At 46.7% G+C, this 12,074-nt stretch overlaps 1 protein-coding gene across 4 annotated transcripts in view; it reads right to left on the bottom strand.

Annotated features, from left to right (window-relative positions):
* Positions 1-2,767: 2,767 nt before the first annotated feature.
* The window catches only part of SLC6A16 (solute carrier family 6 member 16), a 42,114-nt gene continuing 32,807 nt past the window's right edge, over positions 2,768-12,074 (bottom strand). For all 4 annotated transcript variants that reach the window (XM_053260488.1, XM_053260489.1, XM_053260492.1 and 1 more), the window contains exons 8-12: positions 11,883-12,060; positions 9,355-9,556; positions 8,795-8,954; positions 7,042-7,204; positions 2,768-5,004 (exon numbers count right to left, since the gene is read on the bottom strand). In XM_053260488.1, the coding sequence (XP_053116463.1) occupies positions 4,708-5,004; positions 7,042-7,204; positions 8,795-8,954; positions 9,355-9,556; positions 11,883-12,060 (1,000 nt within the window). In that variant the 3' untranslated portion in view covers positions 2,768-4,707. The remainder of the gene's footprint in view (positions 5,005-7,041; positions 7,205-8,794; positions 8,955-9,354; positions 9,557-11,882; positions 12,061-12,074) is intronic.

The raw sequence follows: 12,074 nt of genomic DNA, 5'->3' as shown, positions 1-12,074 counted from the left end.
GATCGAGTCCATCCACTTTGCTGCTGGTGCTGGTCGTCCTCTTCTTCTCTTTCCTTCAACCTTCCCCAGCGTTATGGATTTCTGCTAGTGCTGACATGCCCTTTAGGGGATGAGGTCATAGCTCAGTGGAAGAGCATCTGCATGTTTGCATGCAGAAAGCCCCAGGTTCATTTCCTGGCATCTCCAGGGAAGAGCTGGGAAAGAATCTTGTCGGTAACTTGGTAGAGCTGCTGCCAGTCAGTGTAGACAATACCAAGTTAGATGGACCAGCGGTCTGACTTGCTATAAGGCAGCCGCCTATGTTCCACAGGAAATTCATGCTGTGTGTTATGAAGCTTTTTTTTTTTTTTTTTAATGATGAGCACGAATGTAGTCCCTTGATCAGATGTCAGACAAACCTTCATCCCTTTCGAAGACAGGAAGGTGATTGGTTAATATGTTGACCATGTGACAAGAGAAAGTCAAAGGGCTGTGTTTGCCTGGGAGGTGAAAAAACTCCTCCCCCAACCTGACCACATAAGGTAAGTTTCAGTCACCTGAAATGACGGGAGTGATCACGTGGCTATGGTCCTAAAGGTAAGTATAAAAAAGCTGCCTTATGCACTACTGAGTTGCGGTGGGCTGTTGGTCTTTCTAGCTCAGGATTGCCCACTTTGATGGGTAGTGGTTCTCCAGGAAGGTCTTTCCCTGCAGATTGAACTTGGGATCTTCTAGGCATACAAAGCGCAGATATTCTACTGCTGAACTAGGGTTGTAGATTTTGGGGCAGCTGCATGCCTATTTATTTGGAACCAAGCCCCAATATGCTCAAGGGGCTTTACTCCCAGCACCTCAGAGTGTAGCTTAAGCCTGTTTATTTAGAACTGGAAGCAAGTCCTCTTAAATTCAACAGGATTTCCTTCTGAGTCAAGAAGGCCTGGATTGGGTTGTAAGGTTTTACACAGCCCGTTGGGATATGGCACTTTCTGATGAGATATGCCTTACTTAAGAGCACATGAAGAGCCTTTCTTGATCAGGCCCAGGTTCCATCTAGTCCAGCATCCTGTTTTCCACAAAATAGCCCACCAGATGCCTCTGGAAAGCCCACAAGGAGGAGATGAAGGCATGCCCTCTTGCTGTTGCTCCCTTGCATCTGGTATTCAGAAGCACCCTGCTTCTAAACCTGGCGGTAGCGGCCTCATTATCACTGTCAAGACTAGTAGCCATTGATAGACCATAGAATTTGTCTAAGCCCCTTTTAAAGCCACCTAAGGTAGTGATCTTCACCACATCCCATGACAAAGAAAGAATTCTATAGAATTCTGTCCCCTGCTAACTGAGCAAAGAGGCACTTTTTAAAAGTGGTGATTCTCTTTATTTGAGTACCCAGAATGTTGGGGGCAATATGCTAAATCATTGTAAACCGCTTAGAGAGCTCCGGCTATAGAGCGGTATATAAATGTAAGTGCTATTGCTATTGCTATATTTAGAAGGGGGGAAGCAACTGGCCCTATCCATGCCCAGCACAGCATCCCTCCAGTGGCTGTTGCTGGTGTCTATTTTATTTTTATTTTTTTAAGATTGTGAGCCCTTTGGGGACAGGGAGCCATTTTTATTTATTTATATCTCTGTAAACCGCTTTGGGAACTTTTTTTTGAAAAGTGGTATATAAATATTTGTTGTAGTTGTATAAATTAATTATGTGCTTTTTGAAAAAAAAACAAACCCACTTCCTTTTGTTGGTCCTCCATTTCCTAGTAATCAGTTTCATGGGATAGCTTGTTAGTAATGGACATCTCAGTTTTAGCACAGATTAGCAATGGCCACCTTATTTTCAGCACAGGGTATTGTATTTTCCGGCATTTATTAAACGGGGAGCTGGTTATGAGCCGAGTCTGCCCAATTAATGCAAAGCTCTTTGTGGCAGCTTTGCTCTTCCACACCTGCAGGCTTATAGAACACAAATGCTTGTTACTAATGTTTAAACTGCAAAACTAGCATTGCTAGGTTACAAAATGTTCCTGCTTTGATTGAGCAAGTTCACCCCGTGTCCACTTTCACTTGACTGCCGCTGACAACAAAAGGCCAGGGTAAACTGAGATTGAGCAAGATGGAAATCTGCTTTTATAAAAATACTAAATTTTAATTTATTGCTTTATTTCATTTATAAGCCATCCAAATATGGCTCAGGGCAGTTCACAATTTAAAAAAAGGCATTTAAAATATTAACATAAAACTTATTAAAAACCATTAAAACCACTTAAATAAAAGCCAAGCTCAAAAAGTAGGTTTATATGGCTCTCTTGAAGGCCTCCAGGAATGATAAACTCACATGTTCTTACAGGGAGTGGGGTACGTTTAATAACTTAGGGGTGGCTAATGAGAAGGGTCAATTCCTAGATGAACTGGTGGCATGCAGAGACGGAACTCTCCTGCTCTTAATGAGTAGTGGGGATCTTGCAGAAAAAGCATTCTCTCAGGTAACCTGGACCTAAGCTGTACAGGCTTTTAAGGAAATAACCAGCACTTTTAATTTTGCCCAGAAACATACTGGTAGCCAGTGCAATTGTTTAAGAACCACCATGATGCAGTCTCTCCGAATTACCCCAGATATCAATATGGCTGTCGCATTTTGGACTAATCAAAGTTTCTTGACTATGTAGGAAAGTGGCTCTATGTGGAGAGCATTGCAGAAATTAAGCTGGAGGTTACCAGCTGATGCACCACTGTTTTGGAGGTCATTCTCTGCAAGTGTGGTGAATTCGAGGCAATAACATAACAACCACAATTTCAAAACAAACAGGTTTTTGTTTTTAATGGAAGAGAAAGGAAAACCATTCTCTTTTACCAGACTATTCATGTTAAACCCACTACCCCAACAGCAGAAGCCTGGTTCCTTGCTTCGTTCTGACTGACAATAAAGTATTTAAACTGAAACCAACATAACACCCTCACACAGTCCAGTTATTGAACTATCAACATGATCAATTAATTCCCCATGGAGAATATTACAAAAACAAACAGCCTCTTGACTGCTACTTGCATGTACTTTTGCTGTTTTTGAGACAGAAAACCCAGCTGAGTGTTAGGAAATTGGTTGGCACCAGTATTCCCTCTAACAGGGTTTTCCTAGATATTGTTGACTACAGTTCCCATAATCCTCAAGCAAAAGCCATTGCAGCTGGGGATTCTGGGAGTTGTAGTCAACATCAGCTGGAAATCCCTGTTAGAGGGAACACTGGTTGGCACTATTATTATTATCATTATTAATTACACTGTTTATCCCCCCTTCCTCCCAGAGAGCTCAGGGCAATGTACATGTCTCTCAACACATATACATCTCTTTTATCTTAACAACAGCCCTGTGAGGTAGGTTAGGTTGTGAGAGAGTGACTGGACCAAGGTCACCCAGTGAGTTTCATGGCTTAGTGGGGACGAACTCTGGTCTTACAAACATGCTGACCACTACACCACACTGGCTTGTTCTCACAATCATAACAAGATAGAATTGGTTCCTTCCCCCCCCCGCCCACGACAGGGGCTCTGTGCTATTAATAATTATGTAACCTGGAGACATCTAACGGGTGCAGCTTTTCGCAAGTCCTTTCTCCTGCACCAGTTCAAAACAAAAGCCTGCAGTTTAACCATCTTCTTAGCCAAGTTGTGGGAGATACAGGGCAACAGCCAGGCCAGCTAGTCATGACTAAGCACTAGTCATGACTAGTCATTACTCATGACAAAGCAATGGCACTTGGTTATGATTAACTTAGTCTGGATGTTACCCACTGACATTTATGTGCTGCAGGCCCCAAGTTTTGCTTCCTGTGTACTCTGGCATGAAAGGACAAAAGCTTGTGGTCCGACACCAAGATAGATGTGTGTGTGCGCGCATGCATGTGCACATGTGCTCAATATTCAGCTTAGTATTATTCATAAGGCACCATCAATGTACGTGATGCTTTACAGAGTTTCATAGGCAAAACGCAGTCAAGTCACTGCCCCCAAGCAGCTTATAATTTAAAACAGACAGCGGGGCAATATGTAGGGGGCATGTAGGGAGAAGCAAGCATAAGCGGGGGATGAATGTGGCCAAATAAAGCCATTCACTACAGCAGAAATCTTTAACAATCAACCCCACTAGATCTTTGTTGCCTTTGTTGTCTTCTTGAATCCAGACAGTTCTTGCATTCTCCCTTTGAACACAGCCGCCCAAAACCAATAATCCCAGTTCTCAAATCTCTCTACAGTTTTAATGGAAGTGATAACCACATGGAGCTGTCTTCCAGGGAGGAAATGGAGTCTGCTGGAGTCTTAAGTCACCAGTTGGTTCGCCACCGTTTTAAGATCCAGCCATACAGCTCGGTTTGCCCTCACCTAAAATTTAAACATTTTGAGATTCTTTGTGTCCTCCAGCTGCCTTTCAGGTTTTCATGTCCTTGGCGGTGGCATCTGGTATGTCTGAAGAGCTGGGCTGGAGGCATCCACTGTTTTGATGTCCAAATCATCATAAAGCCCTTCCCTTTTTTTCTTTTTTTTAAAAAAAGCCGCAGTGACCTCCTTCAGCATCTGCCCACTATACAAACAGCACCAGCAGAGTCCAAACACATACAATCCAGATACCAATGAAGTCAGAGTCAGGAAGACGCAGTAGCGGCCAAGGGGGTTTAGGAGTTCAGACGGGTCGCGGTTTCCTTATGGCACATCCCAGCCAGGTGCTCCCCGCCACCATCACTCCTGCATGTCTTCTGTCTGGACAGGCAAGTAACCATTGCCCTTATATTCAGGATCAGCTGGGCTCTCTTTTTCTTCCCTCTCCTCTTTCTCCTCCTCCTCCCCCTCCTCCTCCTCTTTCTCTTCTGTGGGTAGAGGTGCTACCTCCAGTCCAGGCCAGCTGCTCCGTTTGGCAAACCACTCCTTCAACAGCTGCCGGAGGAACATGGCCGGGATGGGAAGAGCAGCCACCACAATGAGGCTGATGAGAAGGCCCAAAGCCCCGGCGGGGTATTCCAGTTGCTCCTCAGCTGCCTGCAAAAAGATATGAAGAATCAAAGTTCACCTCCAAGTTAGGGCTGGGAGAGACTCCCGCCTGCAACCTTGGAGAAGCCGCTGCCAGTCTGTGTAGACAATCCTGAGTTAGATGGACCAATGGTCTGACTCAGGATATGGCAGCTTCCTATGGGGCCAGTCTGAATGGGCATCAGGCCTCTTCCAGGCCTCCCTATCCCCAGGAAAGATAGAAGCACTAGGTGGGCTCCAGAAGCTGCCTTTGAAAAAACCTTTTTCAACAACTGCACAGCTGCTAGGAGTCCAGCAGAGGCACATTTTTGCAGCATGGTGACAGGAGAAGTTACATATCAGTGATATGGTCAAGGTATGGTCATCAATGGCTGGCTGGAGCAATGTATTCTTTTGCTCGAGCAAGGGGACTTTTGATTGCTGAGGGGTCTGTGCCACAAGGCTAGCAAACTGCCCAGTAAAGATGTTTTTAAAGCCTGTAATTAAAACTTGTTAGCTAATTGCTAACAATTAGTCCATTCACGCAGCAGTTTTCAAGCTTTCTACCTTTGGGGAATCCTTTCTGGTGTGACTCATCTGCTGAGGAGCCCTCACACAGCAGCCATGGAACCCCAGCATGTTGCAAAGGAGTCTGAGAGATGCTCCAAGTGTGCAGGCTCAGTTCACTGGCTCACTGGTCACACCCTGTTGGACCTCACTGTGAGCTGACTGAGAGCAGACCCTGCTCTCTCCTGCAGCTGTGCTTTGCAAGGAAATGTCAGTAATGGTGGGCAAGCTTGTCCACTGTTACTGATCTCCTCATTGAGAAACCCCTGATAAGCTTTTCAGGAGCCCCAGGGTTTTGCCTTAGTAGAAGGCACATCCCTGTAATTGAAAAAGGAGGACAAATGTCCCTGGACATCGGAGGCGAGGCTGCTGGCTGGCGCTTTACTTTCCCCTTCCTGTCTCCACAACAAGATATATCACTGCTGGCAATTCACCTTGGGAGCTTTAAGGGAGAGGAGTCATCTCCAGGAGGGGAGGGGAGGAGGAGGAGGAGTGTCAGGCAGCATCCCTCCCGCCTTACTAGGGATGTGCTGAAACGCGATCTGGAAGCCGAATCGCAGGGCACCTCCTTAAAAAAGAAGAGCCCCTTTAAAGTGGAGAAGAACAGGTCCATACCCACTTCTCCTCTGATGGCTGCTATCGCTGTACTCCTGGTGCTCCCCCTGAGGTTAAGTGCACGCCTGGCGAGGTGTCTCCCAACTGCCCCTGCACCCGACGCCAGCATGCATATGGTCTCTGTGCATGTGTGCCGGCCATTTGCATGCTCAGCAAATGGCTGGTGCGCATGCACAGGTGGGGCTGGGAGACGCCTTGTTGGCGAGCAGTTAATCCTGTGGGGGAGTGCCGGGAGTTTGGTGATCAGAAGAGTAGCGAGTATGGACCTGCTCTTCTCCACTTTAAAGGGGCTGGGGAAGGCCTCATTTTAAAAGGGAAGTGCCCCGCGATTCGACTTCTGAATCATGTTTTGGCACATCCCTACTCCTGGCTGGCTGGCTAGCTAGTGCTCCAGTTCAGCCCAACTCTCCCTTAGCCTGACTGATAGGGAGGAGGAGGAGGAGGAGAAGGCAGAAGGTCCTGGGGCAGGGGCCCATCTTCACCTCTTGTCCCAGGGAGGACTACAACCTTGCAGTGCTCCTGCTTAGTGGATTAAAAGCTTTCAACCCTGTGAGTCAGATCATTAGTACTCTGCTTATGGAGGCGGAGAAAGAGGCAGTGAATAGACCAAGGTCCCCCAGTGTGTCTGTGGCAGAGTTTCAACCCCTTTCTTTCAGATCCAAATCCAAACACTCTGCTCCATATGCACTGGGTTCTCTGCAGTGGGAGCACTGGGGATTTTAGAGCTGTTGGGCTACATGTCAGGAAAAATTAGGCTCGGTGAGTGCCGGGTCTGATATTGGTTGATGGCTCTTGAGGAGGATCATCCCAGTCACTCAGCTGCCTCATTCCTATCAGTTGGAAGGAGGCAGGGATGTGACTGGAGGAGTTGTGTGGGAGGCTTACCTTTTCTCTGTTCCAGGCCTGGTAGGTGGGCCGCTTCCAACACATGCGCACCAAGCTTGCAAACAGCAGGCACAACATGGCTGCCAGGCTAACATAGCGCCACATGTAGTGGTAGATACGCCAAGGTCGCCAGCCCAGCATAGCTTCGATGTCGCTTAAGAACCTGTGTCAGAAGGAAGGAAGCAGACCAAGGTGACTGATGGGGCATCAAAAGAAGCAAGGAAGGGGTTCCACAAGCTTGGAGGATGAAAAGCCAGACTCTTGCCAGGCCTCACAGTAGCCTGATTCAGACATTATGCTGTACCAGTACACACAGATGTCTGTACACTCGTACATGTGTTTGTGTGCCTGTACCCATGTTCATTTAAAAATGTTATGGCTGTTTTAAATTGTTGCATTGTTTTAACTTTTATATATGTTTTAATTGTTTTTATGTTAACCGCCCAGAGACGAAAGTTTGGGTGGTATAGAAGTTTAATAAATAAATAATAAAAATAAAATTAAAAAGTGAACCTGGATAGAAGTCCTTCAAATACCTGGTACAGATAGGAAGTGTACTTCTGTACCTGCGTTCAGCATAACATGTGAATGACCGCACCTGTGTACAGATGTGTCCACTGGATACTTGTTGTATGAGTGCTGAGTGTAATGTGTGAATGGGCCTAGTGTAGACAGGCATCTCAGCCCACTCCACCAACGAAACAGAAACAACAAATTGGCAGGTGCTTAAGCAAAGTTGGGAAGCAAGGTAGAGCAGGGCTTGATAAATCCTTGGCAAACAAAGGGAGGAGATCTAGTCTTGCGGTACTAGGCATGAACTGTCCCCTTTGCTAAGCAAGATCTGCCCTGGTTTGCTTTTGGATGGGTGACTACATGTTAGCACTGTAAAATATTCCCCCTAGGGGCTGGGGCTGCAGTTCAGTCGCAGAGCGTCTGCTCTGCATGCAAAACGTCCCAGGTTCACTCCGTGGCATCTCCCGGGAGAGCTGGGAAAGACGCCTGCCTGAAACCTTGGAGAGCTGCTGCCAGTCAGTGTAGACAATGCTGAGCTAGATGGACCAAGGGTCTGACTTGGTAGAAGACAGGGGTGCACAACTCAAATGCCCTGGTGGGCCGGAATCAACCATGGTTTGGTGTGGGGGGGGTGTCGAGGTCAATTTTCAGCACATTAACTACTACATTAAAGTTAATTATTAAAAATATTGATGAAAGCAAGGGGGCAGAAGGTTGGAGTCAGGAGAAAAGGTGAGGGAAAAGAGGGGTGGTGTCAGTGGATTCTGGCCCAGGGACAGGGGAGATCTGGTCTCAAATGGCCAACTGCACTGCGCTGCTGCTGCTGGCCATCGTCAGTAGGACAGGTCATGAGCTCTTTATGGCTCCTGCTGTTGCTGCAGGGTATTTCTACCTGCAGGCCAGCAGAAAGGCTGAATCTAGCCCCTGGGCCTTATGTTGTACAGGCCTCGTATAAGGCAACTTCCTGTGTCCCTATGCCAGGGAGCCCTGGTGCCAAGAAATTTAACCATGGTGCCTAGACCAGGATAGTCAGAGGTAGTTATCTGATAGTCCCAAGCAGCCCTGTTTGTGTTCTGAATGTGTTGCCCAAGGGATACAGAGAAGCAAATTCACCTTGTCCCTCCAAAATGTCTGCCACAAAATCCAGTAATGTTGTCAAGTGCCCCTTGCTGGCTCCCACATTTATGGGCTGGTGCCTAGGTCCAAAGGAAAGTCGGCAAGGCCTGAGGTAGAGAATTACCTGTCAGTTCCGTAGATCCAGGCCACGGCGATAGCTTCGCAAGCCACGACGATAAGCAGGGGCAGGGTGGCTGAATAATCGTCAAACATGGTCACATAGTAGTTTCCTGAGCGCTGAACGAAAAGGAGGCCCAGCAAGAATCCGATAATACAACACACCACTGCGGGAAGAAAGAGGCTCAGCATCAGCAGGCTGGACACCTATGGGGGTCCATGGACCAGCCGGGGGCCGCTGGGAGACCTTAAGAAACATTAGAACTATATTTTGGGGGATCTGGTATAAAAGCTCAGCTGTGTTCACAAGGCTAATAGACAGAGGCTGCCTCAAGTCTCTCGCTGATGTGTTTTATACATGCCAGGGCTACATACACACACACACACACACACACACACACAGACACACACACACACACTCCCCCCTGCGTCCCACTTTTGCAGGCTGAAATGGTATGATCTTGAATGGTCCCATTTCGTTCTCCACAGAGTATTGCTCAGCTCTCGGTCCTGTCCAGCAGCCTGTAGGCCAAAGCTCTACCCCTTCCTTCCTGGACTCTCTTGTACCTGTGAAGATTGTCCGCCGACGTTGTAGGCTGTGGAAGTTGTCCAGCAAGGGGGTGATGATCCCTTGCATGTTTCCCAGCATGGTGCTCAGCCCCAGGTTCAGCAGCATGAAGAAGAACAGCACGGACCAGAATGGGGCCGTTGGAAACAGGGTCATGGCTTCCGTGAACGCGATGAATGCCAGCCCTGTGCCTTCCACGCCCTGCAGAGAGAGGAGGAGAATGGAGGGATTTGGCACACAGCAAATGGAAATTATGCAGGAGGGGAAACCTCCTGTGTGGCCAAACTGTGGCACAGGAAGTAGGGGCCTGCGGTAGTGAATACCACAAAGACCTGTGGGCCAGGCTGAGACACAGTTTAGTAGACTCAAGGCAAAGCCACCCTAGGCTTGCGTACAGACAAATGCTGAACCTGGAATGAATGTGGAGTGGGTTGTTTTGCTTTTGTTTGTGCTTTTGCTTCAGGGTAAGCTCTGAATTACTGCAGAATCCAGTAGTACAGTGTTCCCTGTAACAGGGATTTCCAGATGTTGTTGACTACAGCTCCCGGCCTTGCCAACTGCAATGGCCTTTGGTTGGGATTATGAGAGTTGTAGTCAACAACATCTGGCAATCCCTGTTGCTGGGAACACTGGTGCCAAGCTGGTCATCAGGGTAACTTGGGAAGACCATCTTACCCTGTCTGAAAAGCACAACACTGGCTGCCAGTATGCTTCTGGGCAAAATACAAAGCGCTGGTAATTACCTCTAAAGTCCTGAATGGCTTAGGACTGGGGTACTTAAGAGAATGCCTCCTTTTACATGAACCCCACTACTTCCTGCGATCGTCTGGGAAGGGTTGCCTGCAGTTGCAGCTGGCTGGTTTGGCAGCAACTCAGGGTCTGGCTTTGAAATGCACCCCTTGCTGCAGGAGTAAGTAAGAGGCTCCTCAAACGTCTGGTGATTTTTAGGCAACCCTTGAAAACCTACTTGCTTAAACCAGGAGTTTGGTCAGTTTTAGATGGTTTTAAGTTGTTTTAGATGGTTTAGAATGCTTTAAATTGTTTCGATGGTTATAAATTGTTTTAATTGTGTGGTGGTGTTTTTTTGTAAACCACCTTCAGTCTTTCATCTGGCAGTATTAAAATGTGATAAAGAAATAGATAATAAAATAAAAATAGACTCTGCTTCCCCTTGCATTTGACCCATCTACCTGGCTGGGGAGTGAAAACTGATTTTTGCCCCTTCCCCCATGCTTCAGGCAGGCTCCTTGCTGTGACGGTGAGTTATTTATTTATTATTTATGTTTATATACTACCCTTTACCTTGGGACCCCAGGGCAGAGAACAACATATTAATGAAAAAGCTAACTAAAATAATAATAAAAAATACAACTAAAGAACAAGCAGACCCAACAAGTACATATATGTTTATCTGCCTTATAATTTATAAAAGGCATTTTTTTCCTAACTAACACTGGCTCTGGTTGTGGGGTGGGGGAAGTGACTTCATGATTGACATAAGAGCCAGCCAACTGGTATTGTGCACAGCCCTGCTTGGAGGAGGAGGAGAGTAGCTTTGCCACTGACAGAAGGGCTGGACAGTCAGCGTCGGGCAAAGCTAGCTCCTGCACAAATAATCTGAAACAAGTTACCAGAACGGGAATTTTAAACAAGAGGAAGTGTGAAATAAAAAAGTCAAAGTCAGAAGAGACAGAATAGCCTTCCCCATGTACATCTGAAAGAGAGAAAGAGAGAAAGAGAGAGAGAGAAACATGCCTCTGAACCGTCTTCGCCCTTCATAATTAACTCATTTTAATGAATTCATTAATTCATTTATTAATTAGATACTGTTTTAATTGTTTTAATCATGTTTTAATAGTTTTAACTTTTTAATTTTAATTGTTGACATGTTTTAATCTTTTATTGGCTGTTTTTATTGTTTTGTAAACCGCCCAGAGAACTTGCGTTTTGGGGGGTATAGAAATGTATCAATCAATCAATCAATCAATCAATCAATCAATCAATCGAATGAATGCAGCACAGACCAGGTCTGCCCTGTTAATGGCTCGCCAGCTACATACTGTATTTACCTGAACCCAAGACTTGGTGTTTTTCAGGTTCTTTGATGTTAGAGCTCACGGTGTCAAAGACCTCTTCCTCTTAGGCAAATACAGGTATAAATGTATTTAGCCTCTTTTTTTTTTTTTTAAGGGGGTTGATTTAAATTCAGAGTCATTTTCTGTTTGGGCAAGAATGGTATTACAGCCTGCCAAGTGTCTGGCCATCTCCTCTTTTTGTCATTCCAGGCGGGAAGCAAACCAGGAAAAGCAAACCAGGAAAGCAAACTAGGAAGTCCAGTTGCCCTAAGGAGGCCATCATACATGGCTAGAGAGTGGCACTTGGCTGGGTGGTCCAGGTGGTCCAAGTGGTCCAGGCTGGCACCGCTCCACAGCCTCACTCTTCACCCTCCGGCAACCCCGAATTGCAGCCCCTTTGGAGGGCTGCCTTCCACAGCAGCTCATCTCACCACCCTGCCCAGCCGAATCACCTTGTTCATCTCATCCTCTGCGCGACAGTCAACGACACCCAAAGTCCGCAATTGCTCCTGCACATCATCCGGGAGGCCCTGATACCAGGTGCTGTACTGAGCGACAGAGAGGTCCGAGAAGTTCCCTGGGATCGGATACACGGCATGGAGGGAGCCATTGAACAGCTTCTCTGTATTCCTAGCAACAATGAG

The sequence above is a fragment of the Hemicordylus capensis genome, chromosome 6 (assembly GCF_027244095.1).
Source record: "Hemicordylus capensis ecotype Gifberg chromosome 6, rHemCap1.1.pri, whole genome shotgun sequence".
Lineage (NCBI taxonomy): Eukaryota > Metazoa > Chordata > Lepidosauria > Squamata > Cordylidae > Hemicordylus > Hemicordylus capensis.
Note: the sequence above shows the minus strand (reverse complement) of the source record. Positions and strands in the feature narration are given on the sequence as shown.